General features: G+C 43.1%; 2 protein-coding genes across 7 annotated transcripts in view; both read left to right on the top strand.

The window, feature by feature from the left end:
* Positions 1-504: 504 nt before the first annotated feature.
* On the top strand, positions 505-11,139 carry CTXN2 (cortexin 2). 6 transcript variants are annotated; one of them, XM_081965119.1, is made up of 3 exons: positions 505-626; positions 9,174-9,224; positions 10,689-11,139. In XM_081965119.1, the coding sequence occupies exon 3, from the start codon at positions 10,731-10,733 to the stop codon at positions 10,974-10,976; it is 246 nt and encodes an 81-aa protein (XP_081821245.1). In that variant the 5' UTR covers positions 505-626; positions 9,174-9,224; positions 10,689-10,730; the 3' UTR covers positions 10,977-11,139. The 6 variants fall into 6 exon arrangements, with proteins under 6 accessions (XP_081821245.1, XP_081821243.1, XP_081821244.1 ...); XM_081965117.1 differs by having other exon boundaries at positions 510-669; XM_081965118.1 differs by lacking the exon at positions 505-626 and adding an exon at positions 3,325-3,871.
* A 3,372-nt stretch (positions 11,140-14,511) lies between these two features.
* SLC12A1 (solute carrier family 12 member 1) overlaps positions 14,512-18,818 on the top strand; it is a 43,948-nt gene continuing 39,641 nt past the window's right edge. The window contains exons 1-4 of the mRNA XM_081965023.1: positions 14,512-14,760; positions 17,345-17,913; positions 18,093-18,221; positions 18,741-18,816. Coding sequence (XP_081821149.1) covers positions 17,503-17,913; positions 18,093-18,221; positions 18,741-18,816 — 616 coding nt within the window. The 5' untranslated portion in view covers positions 14,512-14,760; positions 17,345-17,502. The remainder of the gene's footprint in view (positions 14,761-17,344; positions 17,914-18,092; positions 18,222-18,740; positions 18,817-18,818) is intronic.

The following is an 18,818-nucleotide window of genomic DNA, read 5'->3' as shown; positions in this document are numbered from 1 at the left end:
CCTCATTTGCCTTCAATTTTGTCCCTGGAGGATTAAGTGAAGGATGCCGTATTTTTTCTGGGTGGCGCATCGCATGACCAAAATATTTTAACTTTCAGTTTTTAATGGCTTTGATGATTTCCCTTGACTTTCCCAGGACATTTGCAGCACCCCAAATAGGTCCCCAAGAGTTGCTTTAACTCCTAGGCCACTCTGGAAATTGGGTAGTCGTTTCAAGCCCAATCTGAGGGTTATCCCAAGTCAACGATTAGACTTAATGAAGTCTAATTCTGCTCTTTGTTCAACTGCCCATAATGATTCCTTGGCCGAGGCGACATCAAAATAAGCCTCTTATACGCACGCCTCTTACGGGAATATTGTTTCTTCTTGGCCATGGCACAGAAGGTAGGAACACAGCTATTCTTCTCCTAAATTCCTGGAAGGAAGGGGGCCTGGGAGGGGAAGAATGGAAGCAGGAAAACAACATCCAATGAAAGGAGGTGATGGAAAGATTTGATCCAACATCGGTCAAACACTACCAGCACCTCTGCCTGGATTCCAGATAACACAGGTCAGCTGCATCCAGGATCAGAATCCAACCTAGAGGGGAACGAAGCTTCACGATCAAGCTTTGCATGGGAATGCAGGTAGACAGTTCTTGGCTTATGAGTCCAAAACTTCTAATTACAGGTATATGTGGTACCTCACTCAATAGTAGTAACTGTGAGAGGGATCTTGGAGTCCTAGTGGACAATCATTTAAATAGGAGCTAGCCATGTACAGCAGCTGCCAAAAAAGCCAACACAGTTCTAGACTGCATCAACAGAGGGATAGAATCAAGATCACGTGAAGTGTTAATACCACTTTATAATGCCTTGGTAAGGCCACACTTGGGATACTGCATCCAGTTTTGGTTGCCACGATGTAGAAAAGATGTGGAGACTCTAGAAAGAGTGCAGAGAAAGCAAGAAAGCTGATTAGGGGAACTGGAAGCTAAGACATACGAAGAACGGTTGCAGGAACTGGGTAGGTCTAGTTTAATGATAAGAAGGACTAAGGGAGACATGATAGCAGTGTTCCAATATCTCAGAGGTTGCCACAAAGAAAAGGAATTCAAACCATTCTCCAAAGCACCTGAGGGTAGAATAAAAAGCAATGGGTGGAATCTAATCAAGGAGAGAAGGAACTTAGAACTAAGGAGCAATTTCCTGACAGTGAGAACAATTAACCAGTGGAACAACTTGCCTCCAGAAATTGTGAATGCCCCAACACTCAACTTTTTAGAGAAGATGTTGGATAACCATTTGTCTGAAGGGGTGTAGGATTTCCTGCCTAGGCAGGGGGGTTGGCCTAGAAGACCTCCAAGGTCCCTTCCAACTCTGCTGTTCTATTCTATTCTAGTTGCTAAGGAAGACGGTGGTTAGGTCAATTTTGTCCCATTTTACCATCTTTCTTGCCACCACTATTAAGTGACTCACCGCAGCTGTTAAATGAGTAACACGGTCCTTAAATGAAGCCAGCTTCCCCATTGACCTTCCTCATCCGGAGGTCACCAAAGGGGAAATTACAGGACCCCCCGGGGCCACTGCGACCGTCATAAATATGAGTCAGTTGCCAAGGGGCTGAATGTTGGATCCCGTGACCATGGGGATGCTGCAAGAGTTCGTGTGTGAAACCCGGTGATAAATCACTCCCCCCCCCCCCTGGGGCCATTTAACTCTGGTCACTAAAGAAACTGTTGGGAGAGAAATCCATCTGGTTCAGTTTCAAGATGGGAAAAAAAAAACAATGCTGGAAACTGATTGGAAAGAAGGTTTATTGGTGAACAGAGGAACACAGCATGCAGTTCTGGGTTCAGCTGAACAAAATGGTCAGAGGAGTGGATGGATCTTGATAGGTTTCTGTGAGTTTGAAATTTGGACTGTTCTGGGGGGGGGGGTTAAAACGAAGGGGGCTTGCATTCTGAAAGGCAGTTGTTGGGCAATTCCTATTGAGGCTAATGGCTTTCCATCCTGTGTTGCATCTTGGGCGAGGGGCTCCTTGTTCTAATCCTACCATTCTGCCTTTGTCAGCTGTCAAACTTTGCTGCAAGGGGTTGCTTGAACTACCCCGTCATGAATGGATTGCTAAATCTTATTTATTTATTTAGCCTGTCAAACATGTACGAGATAACAGATATAAGTATAAACATGGAGATGACCACAGGAAATGACTACAAGTAAATGGGGACAGTAGGACAGGGACGGTAGGCATGCTGCTGCACTTATGCACACCCCCTTTACGGACCTCTTAGGAATGGGGCGAGGTCCATGGTAGATAGTTTAAGTTGAAGATGTAAGGGTTTGAGGATGTAACAATGGAGTCGGGTAGAGCATTCCAGGCGTTGACCACTCTGTTGCTGAAGTCATATTTTCTGCAATCGAGTTTGGAGCGGTTTACCTTGAGTTTGTATCGATTGTTTGCCCGTGTGTTATTGCAGTTGAAGCTGTAGTCGTTGACAGGTAGGATGTTGTAGCAGACAATTTTGTGTACCATGTTTAGGTCAGACCGTAGGCGGCGTAGCTCGAGGCTCTCCAAGCCCAAAATTTCAAGCCTGGTGCCAAAAGGGATTCTGTTGTGAGCAGAGGAGTGGAGTTCTCTTCTCGTGAAATACTTCTGGACCCGCACGATTGTATTAATGTCCGATATACAGTGTGGATTCCAGGCAGGGGAGCTGTATTCGAGAACTGGTCTGGCAAAGGTTTTGTTTTAGAAATCTGCCTTTCTAAAAGTCTCCTCTGTTTCTGCTTGGGAGGCAGGGAAACTGGGGTTGGTTTCTGCCTCCCTTAAGATTCCCCCCCCCCCAAATTTCTCCTTTAGGGAAATATAATATTCTGCTTTTTTTAAATCGTTCCCAAAATATTTCATTCTCCTGGGGACGGGGGAGAGTGGGGTAGCTTCCCACAAACCTGTTGTAAATCGAGGGCTACCTGGAAATAATCCCAGGTGGCTTCAAAAGCCAGCTCGACCACTCCCAGCGCTGGGGAAGGGGAGTAATCGGAGCCCATTCGACCCTCCCTACGTAACCCCGGGTGACTCCCTGCCAAAGCCCCCCCCCCCGCACCTTTTCGGTTTGGCAACCTCAATCAAAGACGGGAGCTCCCCTCGGCCGGTTCGAGACCCCCCGAATATAATAAATGAAATAAATAAGATCGAGCGACCAAGGGCCGCTCCGTTTCCTTCCGAGGGGCCCCGAGGGAAGCAGGCAGGCAGGAAGCCGAGTCCTTCCCGGGGTTGAGGCTGGTACCTGGCTTTCAAACCAACGGGCTTTGCAAGGAGCGATCCGGCCCCACAGGCCAGCCGCCTCCGCTGCAGAGAATTTGGGAATGCCTCGCACGTAGCCTCCGGCAGGAACTTTCCACGCGCGCCTTCGGGGGCCCAAGCTGAATAATTGGGGAAGGAAAGCTGGGGCGGCGTCCCAAGCGGGGCTGGGGAGACAGAGAGGGAGGGAGGGGGGGTCTCGCCTTCACCTCGGCCCCTTCCCACCCTCCTCCATCACCCCCCTCCACGCTGCGCCCAGCCACCCACCCCAGATCCAGACCCCCGGTTCTTGCCTTACACAGGAGAGAGACCCCACCCTGAAGACACGCGCGTAGAAGGCACGCCCAGAGCAGCCGTGGGGGAGCCCAGCCTCTCGGGAGAAGAAGGAGTTGGGGAAGGGGGGGGGGTGAGAAATGCCTCGCGGAAGAAGATGAACCCCGAAGATGGTCTGGCGGCTGGGCGGGGGTGAGCCGAGACCCCGGCTTCGCTGGCGGCTTGCAGCCGGATCGACTTGGAGACCTTGAAACTTCGACTGGGGGGTCCGAGAGGAGGCGAGGGGGCTGCGCGCTCAGGATGTCTGGCTGGAACGGGGGTGAGTGGGCAGGGGGGGGATGTATAGAGGGAGAGGCTGGAGGGCCCTGATGATGGGCCAGGAAGAGGAAAGGGTGGTGGTCGGCTTGGGGGTCGCTCATCACAACCCTGCTCCACGCAACAGGATGCCCCGACTTTGCTTTGCGTGGGTTGCGTTGGTTCCCCCCCCCCCCCGATGCTAAACGCTGAATTCGTGTATTCGTCGTTTGCTGCTTCTCTGTCTGGTTATGGCCAGGTGAGGTCTTGACAGCAGTGGTGGAGAAGGGAGGGGAGGGAGGAACGGGTTGCCATGAGCAGATCCCAACCCTCGGGGGATAGCTCAGGTAAGTATTTGGCATAAAAAAAAAAAAGACAGCTGCCGGCAGCTACCGTGGGCGCTCGATCCGGAGAGATTTAACCACCCGTCGCCTCGCCGGGGTTACTGGAAAACAGATCCTGGCGGTTTCCATGAGGCTTCCCCATGTGGGTGCAGGGACAACTGCAGCATTTGTGAGAGCCGTGATCCCAGGAGGGAAATCGGTTGAAGTGGGAATCAACAATTGGTTTGTTTTTCCCCCCTGCCTTGTGGTGGTTATGGCATCCACTGGTGTGTTCATAAGCAGCCGATTTAGGCTGAAGTCCAAGGTACAACGATATGGTTTGATCGTTGGATGTTATCTCCCCAAAATACTGGGCAAAATAATTCATGGCATTAAAAGTTCAAGAATTGCTACCTGTTAATATATGGTTTTCTATGGTCTTTGTTAGGGAGGCAGTGGCTAAGATGCTGAGCTTGTTGATCAGAAGGTAGCAGTTCAACGGTTCGAATCCCTAGTGCCGCGTAACGGAGTGAGCTCCCGTTAGTTGTCCCAGCTTCTGCCAACCTAGAAGTTCGAAAGCACATAAAAATGCAAGTAGAAAAATAGGGACCACCTTTGGTGGGAAGGGAACAGCATTCCATGCGCCTTCGGTGTCGAGTCATGCCAGCCACATGACCACAGAGACATCTTCGTACAATGTTGGCTCTTTGGCTTTGAAACGGAGATGAGCACCACCCCCTAGAACCAGGAACAACTAGCACATATGTGCGAGGGGAACCTTTACCTATGGTCTTTGTTGGGTGAAAAAACCCAACAGTTGGCATTGGGTTGACCTTGTCTTGGCTCAAAAGCTAAGCAGGACCAGGCTTGGTTAATATCTTGGAAGGGAGACCTGCAAAAATTATAGGATGGTTAACTAGATTGAGGATCCTGAGAGGCGGCCAATACCAAATCATTTTGGTAATGGTGTTGTGAAAACGACACAAATGTTGTCTGATTGGCAATGTCGAAATTGACCTGGACTTAAAGGAGATTTCCGCTGCTTGGAACATACAACACAATAGCCACTTAGTGGATTTCCTTGAAGACACAGTAGCTATTTATGGTGTAACAACAGGAAGCAAAAGAAAGAAGGTAGTCGGTGTTGGGTCTTAACTTTTCTTCAGAGAAACAATGCTAATTTGTTCCATGCAATAGATGGAGAATTGTTGTTCATTTCTTGCTGTAAAGCAAAACATCATTTCTACATTAGCATCTGGGTTGTGGCAAATATTGCATTGTCCCAATGCTCCAAGCCCAATGGTCTGCTATTGGGAAAACATGATTTGCTCGCCAGGAAATGTCTTGCTTGGACTGTCCAGAATCGTGGCTAAGAATCCTAACTCCCTGATTGTGTCCATGCTCGAGCTTTGCAATCTTGTGTAATTCCCACCGTGTTTAGTGGGGTTCGTATCCAAATAACCATGCTTGGCCTTTGGGCCTTGAAGATGTGTTGTATGCATCACAACACAGTAGCTCTGCATGTTTCAGTTTAAGGAGACTGACTTCTTAAGCAGGAAAGCCAGTGGGGTAACTTTGGACCAGTCGCTCCCTCTGTCCAACCCACCTCACAGGGCTGTTGTGGGGGAAATAAGAGGCAGGAGTAGGTATGTTCATCACTTTCAGAGAGAGGAGGGGGAGAGAGAGAGAGCATAGTCAGGTAGATGATGGATGATAGATAGATAGATAGATAGATAGATAGATAGATAGATAGATAGATAGATAGATAGATAGATGATAGATGATAGATAGATAATGGAGAACATGATGGATGGATGGATGGATGGATGGATGGATGGATGGATGGATGGATGGATGGATAGATAGATGATAGATAGATAGATAGATAGATAGATAGATAGATAGATAGATATAGTTAGATAGATATAGAACAGGATGAATGGATGATGGATGGATGGATGGATAGATAGATAGATATAGAACAGGATGGTTGGATGGATGGATGGGTAGGTAGGTGGGTAGGTAGGTAGGTAGGTAGGTAGGTAGGTAGGTAGGTAGGTAGATAGATAGATAGATAGATGATAGATAGATATAGAACAGGATTGATGGATGGATGGATGGATGATAGATAGATGATAGATGACAGATAGATAGATAGATAGATAGATAGATAGATAGATAGATAGATAGATAGATAGATGATAGATAGATAGATAGATAGATAACAGGATTGATGGATGGGTGGATGGATGGATAGCGCGGTGGCCTAGAGGTGGAATTCTCACCTCACAATCAGCAGGCTGTAAGTTCAATTCTAGGTAGATATTTCTCTCTCTGGGCATGTTGAGAATATATCTGCTGAATATAATTCAGCATTGGTGGCAGGCAGGGCATCCGGCCAGTCAACACTCAACTCTGTTCAGTTACCCAGACTCCACCACGTAGGGGATTATGGGGTTGTTAAAATGAGACGATGATATAGATAGATAGATGATAGGTAGGTCGGTAGGCAGATAGATGCAAGAGATTATATTTTTCAAGGAAATTAAAGGGTGGCGTAAAAATCTGATAATAAGCATATTAAAAATTGCCTTTTAAAAATCAATAGGACTCATCTATTCACTATCCCATCCAATTCCATTAATTTATGAACAAACAATAAGAGAATCCATGCAGCATTTTTCCTCTTTTCACTAATGAACCACTGAAATCTTTACCAAACCTGGCAAGGAGTGTTATGTTATGTTATATATCTTGTGATTGCATGCCCTAGACTAGAATAATAGCAAGGCTGAAGAACTGAAATCCATGACTTGATGGCTGAACTGCAATTTTCATCCGGTCACTGCTTCCGCTAAAGAAAAAAAAAGTGTCCGCGCGTGTTTTGTTCTGTTAAATGTCCATAGTTTTTTGTTTTTTTTTAAGCGTGCCATAATATACAAATGAACTGGAGCGAGACGTACAGGCTGCTTTTGACCTTCACGATCAGACAATTTCGTTTCAAAACCACTCTTCCGAACTCCAGTCATGATGAAATATGAGACAAGTCCGGATGAAATACTCCCATATCTTTTAAAATGCTCCTTCTCTGTCAGAAAAAGCATTTGCGGGATTAGTTTATGGTAGGGAGGGAAAGTCCAAGATTGAATACCTGCAACATATTTTTTTTAATAAAGGAAATCTAATTATTAAACGATAAACAGAACGAGATGGCAATGGAGCAGCAGGTTAAACTCTGAACTAGAGTAATAGAGATGAAGAGCTTCTAAAGCCCTCCTCCAAAATCAGTGGTGTGTGGGTGTGTGGGCTTGTGTTACCAACACACAGAATCTCTGACCACTGACCATGTGGAAAACAGCAGCCATTCCTCAGCAAAACATTGACTACAGTCTAGCTCGAGTCCCTGCGGGGAGAGGGGGGCGGTATATAAATTTAATAAAACTCAAAATTCAAACTAGCTCAGGGTGTCAAACTCAATTTCATCGAGAGCTGCATCAGGGTCATATATGTCAGGGGGCTGGGATGGGCGTGGCCACAGTGGGCGTGGCCAGCTCAACGTCACTCGTCTGTGCTGGCTTGAGAGCTCTGCCAGTGAAAACGGGCTCCCGAGCTCCGTTTTCGGCTGCGATCGCCTCCTGCAACCTTCTGCCAGTGAAAACGGAGCTTTCATTGGCAGAGGGTTGCAGGAGGCGATGGCAGCCGAAAACGGAGCTCGGGAGGGCAGTGTGGCTCTGTTTTCGGCTGTGACAGCCTCCTGCCAGGAAAAACAGAGCTGGGGAGGGCCACACACAGCCTACCTGATCTCTATTTTCGCTCCCAGAGGCACCGCAGGCTGGTCCTTCACTGTTTCCAGGTCAACCCTGTGGGCACCCGGACCTTGAGTTTGACCCCCCCCCCCCGGTCTCACTTCTTTGAGCCTCTTATTCTAACCTCTCAAGACAATAACACACATAACTTGATGACCAAAGGGGACACAGATCAGAATTGTTATGCTTGCTTATGATTTTTCAGAGGGGGGGGGACCCACTGTGGAAAACAGTGTCTTGTTATCTGGACTGGATGATCCAGTGGTGGGGTCCAGGTCCCGTTCCAACCGCATGCGTTTTACCCCTTCCGCGAGCCTCCGCAACATTCCAGCTGCTCAGCGGAGCGTCGCGCAGCCGCTGTACGCCTTAAAAGACCGGTAAGGATCTCAGGTGGGCGGGTGGGCCCTCTGGAGCACCATACCGGAACGGTATCCGGTACTCCAGGCAGGCTCTGGTACTCCTGTACCGGGGCGTACCGCCTGCAACCCACCACTGGGATGATCTCAATTGAAACAATCCCGAGAAAGGAATGCAGCTAAAAAGGAAAATTCTGAACCCACAAAGGCAGGCAAAAGAAATGAGAGTTTCGAGAAGATCCGCCTGCAAATTGGCTGTGAAAAATAGACTGCAGGTGGCAGCTGGAAACTTCCCCAGCATATTTTGCCATCTCGGAATTGACTGCTTGCTGAACTCCCCCTGGGTCATATAAGCCTGGCCACCATGGGTTTGAAGGTACGGTACCTGAAGGGCAAAAGGAAGACAAACATCTCAGCTAAAAGGTTTATATTAGTGCATCCCCCCAACCATGGCAAATTTAAGATATGTGGACTTCAACTCCCACAATTCCCTAGCCGGCCATGAGAATTCTGGGAGCTGAAGTCCGCAGATCTGAAAAAGTTGTCAAGGTTGAGAAATACTGGTTTAGATTAACGTCGAGACCAGACTGGTTAGAAGAATAGCAGGAAAGAAAGGTGAGGTGAGGTGAGGTGAGGTGAGGTGAGGTGAGGTGAGGAGTGGAGGACGGGAAGGGAAGGAAAGGAAAGGATAGAACAAAGGTATGTGGGCTGAATATAGTGACCAAGTCATAAACAGTTCATTGATTTTGTACATTGAATTCATCTGGAATTCAGCTCAGTACTTTAAAGAATGTTATCCTAACCCCAAAGTCTCACTTTTTCTCCTTTTTATGTCTCTACAGCTGTTCAAACTTCAGGAAACTCTGGAATTGTGCCTTACATGAATGCATCAGGTAGCATTTATTATATCAACATTTAGAGTTGTCTTAATCACTGCATTTAACTGGGATTCCTAGCTCATCAGCTAAAAACAAATATGCCATTCCTTTCAATTCGTGAAGGAAGAATTATTAAGAAAGAAAGAAGGAGGAGGAGGAGGAGGGGGGGAGGAGGAGGAGGAGGAGGAGGAGAAAGAGGAGAAGGATGAAGAGAAAGAGGAGGACGTTTTGATATGAATTAGTAAGATTGAGCCCCATTCGGGATGAAATGAAAAATGAAGCAGGAATGCAGGGAAAAAAAGAAAGCGGGAACGCAGAGCAAACTTAGCGCTTTCTTGAGGAAGAAATCCAGTAGAGGATTTAGATTAGCAAAATTATTGCAGGGATGAAATGATCGTAGGGAGGAAGGCAGCTCATAATAAGCTGCCACCAATAGATCAAGTTTACTTTGAAGCCGGGTCTCAATCGGTGCTTAAGTGCCAAATTCCATCACCGCGGCTGTCATAGATTAATCATGGGTTATGCCATTCCGTATTAGCATTTATATGCAATTTTGATATAGGAAATGAATAGGATAATTGATAAGACAGAGGCACCTCGGATGCCACATAAGAAATGGAAACCAATATATCTGGGAGGCACCTGAGGGAGGATAAATTTAATAGGAGATACGTCAGCTTTCTTCAGACATATTGGAATGAAGAATTTGAACAAATGGGTGGAAAGTGCAGAATGGTTGAAACATGAGGGAAAGCAAGATGGGCTCGGAGGTATAATGGGTCCTCAGATAACTTCCTTGGTGTGTCCTGGATTTTCTGCCTCATCTGACTCGTTTAAAAAAAATTGGAAGCTGATACACTGCAAAACAAAACACCCGTCTCTAGCTTCATATTTATTTCCCAGAATGCCTTTTGGCCACATCAAAAACTCAGAAGGGTCAAAAGAAGTCATTCAGGAGATCCTGCTGTGCCTGAAGGATGTTGAGATGTCCGATGGTAGACATCTTGGCAACCATTTTTGAACCTGTCGGCATCATCATCTTCTCAAAAAAGCTAACATTTGGGCCACATCAAGAAGTCATAAGAGTCAAGAGAAGGCTTCCTGAAGATGTTGTTGTGTCTGAGGGATGTTGAGATGGCCAATCATAGACACCTTGGCAGTCATTTTGTGAATCCATCCACATCATCCTCTCAAAAATCTAATGTTTGGGCCACACCAAGAACTCATAAAGGTCAAGAGAAGGCACCCTGGAGATGTTGCTTTGTCTGAGGGATGTTGAGATGTCTGATCATAGACATCTTGGCAGCCATTTTGTGAACCCATCCATGTCGCCCTCTCATAAATCCAACTCAAATCCCCTCAAAAGTGGCCTGTCCCTCCTATCCTTGCATGCTGGGTGGGGGTGGCTGGACATTCAAAGACCCCTTCCTCAGATCCCAAATGGTCTCTCTTCTCTCGTTGTCGTTGTGTTTTGTACAGAGGAAGCACGAATCCTGAATCAGCAGAATGTGAAGCCCAGAGATGAGCAGTAGCTACTGTAACAACGTGTCAGTGACCATGAGTGTCAACGAGGTGTCCAGTTTCCCCCTGACCCTGGAGCAGAAAACCGGTTTTGCCTTTGTGGGGATCCTGTGTGTGTTTCTGGGACTTTTGATCATCAGATGCTTCAAAATCTTACTGGACCCCTACAGCAGCATGCCTTCCTCGACCTGGGAGGGCGAAGTTGAAGGGCTGGATAAAGGGACATTTGAATATGCTCTTGCATGAAGCAAAATCCTCAAAACTTGTCCTGCCTTAATTCCGATTTCTTTTCTTTTTCTTTGTTTGTTCCTGAAGCGGTGGAATTCGAAACATTTGTAATTGACAGCCATGTTTGGAAGCTGTGGCTGTAGCCTTTTTTTGGTTAAATAAAGCTTTGTGGCAGACTCAATGAAACCAGTTCCATCATTAGATGTGGGTTTTTTTTTTTTTTGACTGGGAGATGTTTCAGGGGAGACTTCACTTGGAGAATAAAAAGGAAGAAGGGAAATCATTCACTATGAGTAGAAAAAACAAAAACAAAATTTAACAGAATAACAGAAATAGAATAGAATAACAGATTTGGAAGGGACCTTGGAGGTCTTCTAGTCCAACCCCCTCCTTAGGCAGGAAACCCTACACTACTTCAGACAAATGGTTATCCAATCTCCTCTTTAAAACTTCCAGTGTTGGAGCATTCACGACTTCTGGAGGCAAGTCGCTCGACTGATTAATTGTTCTCACTGTCAAGAAATTTCTCCTTAGTTCTAAGTTGCTTCTCTCCTTGATTAGTTCCCACCCATTGCTTCTTGTCCTGCCCTCGGGTGCTTTGGAGAATTCATAGTTTAAGTTCTGCGTAGAGCAGCTCCTTCACACACATCTAAGCTTGGAGCTCAAGGGAGGAAAATTATGCCTTGCAGTTCACTTTATTACACTTTACTGGGTAGAATCAAATCTCCCATTTAGTTGAAGATTATGACAAGGGAGTTTTCCTGCTTATTCTTTAGCCAGCAAAAAAGTTCCTCTAACACCTCCAACTTAAAGGTAATCCTTGTTTTACAATGATAATTGGAACTAGATATTCCATTGCTAAGGAAGGAGGTTGTGAAATTAGTTGCACCTGATTTTTTTTTTTTGCCATAGGTGTTAAGCAGCCGTTAAGCGAATCATGTGGTCATTAAGAAAATCCAGCTTCTCCCAGTCGGAAGCGAGCTGGAAAAGTCACAGATGGCAATCACATGACCCCGGGATGCTGTAACGTTGAGTTGGCCATGCCCACCCAGTCCCATGACCACCGAGCCCCGCCTACCCAACTGGGTCATTGGGGCAGAGAACTGGTTGTTAAATTATTTGAATCCCACCACTGCCTGTACCTCTTTTGGTATCATTAAAGACAGACACAACGTCAAGGTCACCTCGATACTCACAAAGAGGAGGAGCAGAAGTGACAATACTGCTTTGGACAGCTCTTCTATTCCATTTTAAGAACGGTTGGAACCATCCTTTCATTTTTAACACTGTTTCTTTCATTAAACTGTGCTCCAGGAACTATTCAGACAAGGCCAATCAGCTCAGACAGATCGCTCCTCATCTTTATAATTTAATAATGCGCCGTTTGCTTTATAATCTAGACAGATGACAACTGAGGGAATTGTGATTCTGTCAGCTAAAATGAAATGCCAGTCAAATTGTACCAGAATTTACAAGAAAAGACAGGAGGAACACATAGTACAAAAATGGGCTCAGTTGAAGCCAGAAATAGGGATACACAGTGCTGTTAAAAGCACACACAAAAAGTACATCCATTTTTGGTGCTTATTCCTACAAATACTTAGATTCCTGAATGGGATTTTACTGATATATGCATTTTACAAGCAACTTCCTTGAATATGTTTTGCCTAATCTTACACAACTATTGTAAACAACCTAGAATTTAAGGAGGAGCTAGAAACATCTCTCTCTCTCTTTTTGCAAATAATTAAATAAGAATGATTTTGTGTGGATTTGCCACTAGTTACTGTATTTTTTGGGCTATAAGACGCACTGGTGTATAAGACGCACCAAGATTTCGAAGTGGTAAGTAAGTAAAAAAAGTTTTTGTCCTACCCAAAACAAGGGTATTTTTCCCTTTCCCCCAGCCCTGCTGAAACCTGCAGAGTGCTTCTGGGGGATGGGGGAAAGGCATAAACACTCCTGTTTTGGTGAAAAGCGGCCCGTTTTTTACCCATTTTTCAAAAAAAATGGGATGCAGAAGCAGGAGGCAAAAAAAGGGCTATATTCAGTGTATAAGATGCACCATTTCCATGCTCTTTTAAGAGGGGAAATATGTGTCTTATATTCTGAAAAATAGGGATAAGTGCATTTTGTACACTTTTTTTAAAAATTGAAGAACTATGTTTCAGAATTTGAATCCACAATATTCAAGTCAATTCACACAGTAAAATATAAGATAGAATTCTTTTACACAAAATTTGAGATGTCAGAGGAGAGCACCATCAAATGTGACAATAACCTATGCATTAAACTTTGGAGCAACAGGAAATCCTTTTTCACTCTCTATTCTCCAAATCCAACACAAGAATAATAGTTATAATTCTTTGTGCATCTGCTGAGAAAAGCCACTGATTTAACTGTAGCGGTGAATTAACTGGCATAGGATTGCAGTGTAATTCTCTTTCCTATCACTGGTTTTAGATTTGACCTTGCATTTGTGTGATTGTAAAAAGAGCCAATAAAATATCCAGCACCGTCACGATGGCTGTAGACGTGTCTCTTAATTGAAACAACCATTAAAAAATAAATTGGATTCTGCTGCTTTTTCATTGTCTCTCTTCAAATATTTTTAACGTTTTATATTGCATGATTTAAATGGTGCCCGACTGTCTAGATTTAAAAGTATTGATTGTATACTTCATCAAGCAAATTTCGAATGAATAGCAATAATTGAGAGTCGAAATATGAAATATTTGCGATCATAATTATTTTGTCCTATTGTTGGGGCAAGGTTTGCTCTATTGCTGTCCATTTTTCATTTTACTTTTAAACAAGTGTGTATAGTCATCCATCTGTCAGAAGGAATTTAACATATTGGCTAGTTCAATTGGGCGTATCTGCAAAAATATAGATACCCTGTTTCTCCAAAAATAAGACCTCCCCAGATAGTAAGCTCAATCGGGATTTTGAGACATTGCGCTAAAATAACCCCTCCCCTGAAAATAAGCCCTCCCCCAAAATATTGCAACACAGCAGCAGCCATGAGGTGACCACACTTGCTACCTCCTGCACCTCAAAAATAATAAGAATAAGGCCAAGAGCTTATTTCGGGGGTCAAAAGAAAATAAGACCCTGTCTTTTTTGGGGGGGGAAACATGGGTATATCTAAGTTTTATTGAAACAAACATTTTTTGATTTCCACCAACATATTGCTAAACCAAGCCTGGAGAATAATAGCTACCAATGACCTTTCTCTGCTTTAAGGTTAAAAATAAAATGTATTACCATGAATATTTAAGGACTTTTTCACACCACTGCATAAAAGTTATTTCAGTAGCGCATGACTGCTTGGGAATATGCTATTGCTGTTCCATCTGTCATTTATAAACTTAAAACAGTAGCGGTTAAGATTTTGATGAGCATGTAAATGACTTTCATTAGATCCACTGACTTTCTGTAAGAGACCAATGCTAGATTGGACTGCTACCATTCAAGTATTAATGAGTTCATTAGAAGCTAATATTTAACAGACTGAAATGTTCCTCGAGGCTAGGGGTAACTAAGTCTTCTCTTCCGAATTCTAGGATTGGCTGATTTCCTTGCTAATTTATGTAAAATATGGTCCACAGTGAAAGACGCTTAAATTTCAGCCCCAAGTAAGAAATGAAACTACTGCTTCATTTAATAGAGCACCAGAAGCAGCTAAAGCTACCTTGGATATGGTAGCTGACTTTATACCTAGTTTGAATATACTTCGAAACGAAGAGCTGCAGCAAACAGGCTCCCGAAAACACACATTGTGCCAATAGTTGGTTAAGAGGTAAGGGTTTTTATGCATTTCTTTTCCAACTAGGATTACAAGTTGTTCCTAATTTATGTTTGGAAATCTGTTCCCTATTTTGAAAACAGCTCATCTGTAACAAATACACTTTTTTTATGGGGAGAACCAGCCCACGTTTTCACATTTTTAAAAAATCCCAGCCATCGAATTGGTAAGTGTAAGTTATACCAATCAACATCCTGAGAAAATGTCTTCACCCATGCATATGCTGTTGTAAAAAATGCATTTTTTATCACACTTAAATTTGCTCCAGATGTTCAGAGACAAGCTGGATGTTCGGATATTCACACATGCTCCAGAAACCTGAATGTGGGCATTTGTGTGCTGAAGTAGGTTTGTAACAAGCAAACTGGTGTAAGTCTTATTTTCTTTCTTTTTTCCCCCTCCTGCTTGGATGTCAGATTAAATAATGACTGGTACCCCTTACATTTTTCTTCTCAACAATATTCTGTTTGCAGCAGTTGCTTACAGTCTTCAGCTTAATAGCTTAAAAAGCCAGACATAAATATCACTTTACAGAAGATTGTACAATATAGAAGAAAATTAAATCTATTTTTAATTAAGAGCTACAATAGAAATGCAGTGGAGAACAACTGATAATCAGCCATTTGGTGCTGGAGTTTCTTTGCTCTTTAAATTCCTACCTAAGTGGGTTTTTTTCCCTTCAGAGCGGAGTTTCTTAAACATCTTTACCTCAGGACACCTCCCTGCTTTTAAAAATATGGGGTACCCCAAAAGAGGTTTTGTATGGGTGACATTTATCTATATTTACAATATTAAACATTAAAATTGACTTGTTCATTGCCACTGCTGCTTCGCAGTAGTGTTTTAATACTGTTTTTTTCAACCTCTGCTGGCAAGTTATTTTGATTTAGAAGACCCCTGAGATGGCCTTGGGACACACACACATGCCCCCAAAAATCCTAGACCACATTTTGCTCTAGAACTAAACGGGAGAAAGATTCTCATGAAATATAGAATAAGAGTCACTTCGAATGGAAAAATGGATACTCATTTCTTTTCATCACTTTATCGTATCTTCTCTGTTTTAAGTTGTCAATAATAATTGGGGGAGTGGGAAATCAAGATCATTACTTGTATTTCACTTTTAAGAAACCTGTAGTCTGGATAACCAGAGAGTGGGACAGCTTGATGGACAGGTGAAAGATGGACCATCTTTCCATTTTATTTTCAATTAAAACAACGTCAGTTGATTTTGTTCCCCCAAAGTCTTAGACTTTCTTCTGGATTCATTTATAACCATGTCTACATATAAAAACGTGTGTGTGTGTGTGTTCCAGCCTAACTCTGGAATGCCAGGAGCAATTTCAACCAAATGTGGGACATAGATGACTTACTCTCTGGAAACAAATACTGTGGGGGGTAAGACACCCCTAAAACCCCTTGGGGTGTGTGTTCTGTTAAGATACAGCCTATTGTGCCTTCAAATGGCTTCTACCGTACTGTCTTAAAATGGCTTCTATTGCACAGCACAGTGGAGTTGCCATGGTAACGGTACTCCACAGTACTCCACAAAGGGGCTCCCTCTAGTAAGGGGGAAAATCCAACAATAGAAATTACATTTGGTTTGGACATTTTCCCCCTATAAATCAATACCCGGGCAATGCCGGGTTATCGGCTAGTTTATTATACAATTTAGAAAGATCCAGATCACAAGAAGCTGAAAAACACAGATGTTCTTTCCTCCTTAATGAGTTTCACAACTACCATTTTAATAAAAAAAAAATAACCAGGAAATCTTCGTAGGTTGTAACCTTGGTAGGTACAGATTGCTCTCAGTGAATGAGTACATTTGACTGACAAAATCAGCACAAGATGGGTATCGCTAATGAGTACTAACCCCTTGTCACTAAACCGAGACAGAAAATAGAAGGAAGTAATTTAGACAAAGAAGCACTGAAAAATCCTTCCCAATTACCCCTTCCTGCCTTTTCTGTTTTAAACCTAAATCTACATTCCTTCCTATAATACAAAATACCCTTTCTACTCACACTATTTCTTCTTGTTAGTTTCCATTGTAAAAAAAAAATGTCCTTAGGAGGAAAATAAGGAAAAGTAATATTTGGGTGAGAAACGCAAACTTTAGGTTCTGCTCTTTTTTAAGTATTATGGTGTTTTAGAAATTATTTTGGGATTGGAAGAAATAAACTGACCCCTGAAATTAAAACTGCTCAAAAATTTAAGTGTTGAAGATCATAGTGCTCTAAAAAAAATGCTGTTCCCCTCCTATTTTAATGGCTAATCATCTAATATTAAAATACCAGAATGCTACCTGTTGACCAACATTGATCAGTGGTGGATCTAGGCTTCCATTTCAAGTACTTCAAGGTGCAAACACCTGGAAAGCTTATTTCACCATCACTATAAAACCGGAATATAACACAAAAGAAGTAGAAAATGAGTTCTTGGTTTTCAAAATAATCAGCAGCTAAACTTTTTCATAGTCATTTACCGTTGTTGTTACCCATTATAATTTAGCGGAATGTTTAGAGATACATAAGCTCTTCTTTTTTTAAAAAAAAAATCCTGTATTTTTTTTAAGGCAGGGCGAACAGCTTACTTTCACCTACGGCACAGAACATCTGCAGAAGTGGCCACTAAGTGAATCGCAAAAGATCATCTATACAATCCAGCTGCCTGCTGAAAAAAAAAAAATCCGACGACCCGTAAAAGCGAAATAAAGACTGGTTATCCACAACTATGTCTATGAATAATTCTCCAAACGTATTTTTGGACCCCCATTTGCACAGATTTCAGGTTAATGTCATTCACGAAAGCCACGAGAACTCGATTCAATCTCAGGGAGATCCCGATCCACAACGTTACGAAGAGACTTCTTTCGCTAAAGATGCCGCCAAGAGACCCCACATCAGCTACAGGTCTGGAAACCAAGAAACTTACGACCGTTTCTTCCAAAATGGCGACACTGCCAAAACAGATGGAAGCTTTCATCCCTATGACACACACAGTGACACCTATTATCTAAAAACTTTTGGACATAACACCATGGATGTTGTGCCAAAAATCGATTATTACCAGAACACTGGAAGCATCAGAGGAACCAAAATGAACCGGCCAAGTCTCATGGATATCCACGAACACTTGGCAAAGGTAGGTCAAACAAAAAAGGAAGGAAAACATTATTTGGTCTTTCTTAAACAGCTTAGAAGGAAGTGTGTTCTTAGGAATCCTAGAAATGTGCAAAAAACCTAAGGTTTCCTTCTTCTGGGATACTTGTAAATTGCACAAAGTGTAGTTATTGAACGTTTTGTTTAAAACTGTCTGATTAGAATATCACGGTGACTTCGGGTTCAGTGGACAAATTCAGTAAAGCAGATGGCAACGCAGAAGAAGCCGAATTCCGCAAGGAAGAAGAAACTAAAGGCATAGTGAAATTTGGATGGGTGAAGGGCGTCCTGGTAAGCAGCATTTATCTTGCGTCTGTACAAGTAGACCACACCCGCTTTTCAATTTTTAAAAAGTTGGCACTCCGCCCTCAGTAATTCCATACGGCAGAAAAAGTAGGTAGATACTTCCACTGGTGGTTTTTTTTTTTTTAATGAGATTTTCATGTTCATCCCCAGCAATGAATATTTATGAGACTGATTCGAAGTAATCCTTTGGTATGATTAGTTCTTCACATCTCTGTTCTTATTCTTTTTAAAAGAAAACATTCAAATGTTAAAATTTTAATTTTTGCATCGTAATTTCTACTTTAACCAGACAGTGACTGTTCTATCAGAACAACTTGCTACTGAAGGTATTTTATAGCCTTCGGGTTCTTTTTATTTCAAACTGTTATAGCTTTTAAACTTTTCAATCCATTTTTAATGCATTGGAGGTTTTTTCCCCCCCATGGCACTGTTTTTAGTACCCATTTTAAACTTGCTGCATTCTGCGGTTATATGTTGATACTATTATTTTTGATTAATATTTAGGTGAGATGCATGCTGAACATCTGGGGTGTAATGCTATTTATTCGTCTTTCCTGGATCATTGGTCAAGCTGGAATTGGT

Source organism: Natrix helvetica, assembly GCF_964273705.1.
Source record: "Natrix helvetica genome assembly, chromosome: 12".
Classification (NCBI taxonomy): domain Eukaryota; kingdom Metazoa; phylum Chordata; class Lepidosauria; order Squamata; family Natricidae; genus Natrix; species Natrix helvetica.
The sequence above is the reverse complement of the archived record's forward strand: the minus strand, read 5'-3'. Positions and strand labels throughout refer to the sequence as shown.

Bases quoted from the DNA above. Each gene is read 5' to 3' on its own strand.
- CTXN2 (XM_081965119.1), top strand. From the start codon at position 10,731: ATGAGCAGTAGCTACTGTAACAACGTGTCAGTGACCATGAGTGTCAAC.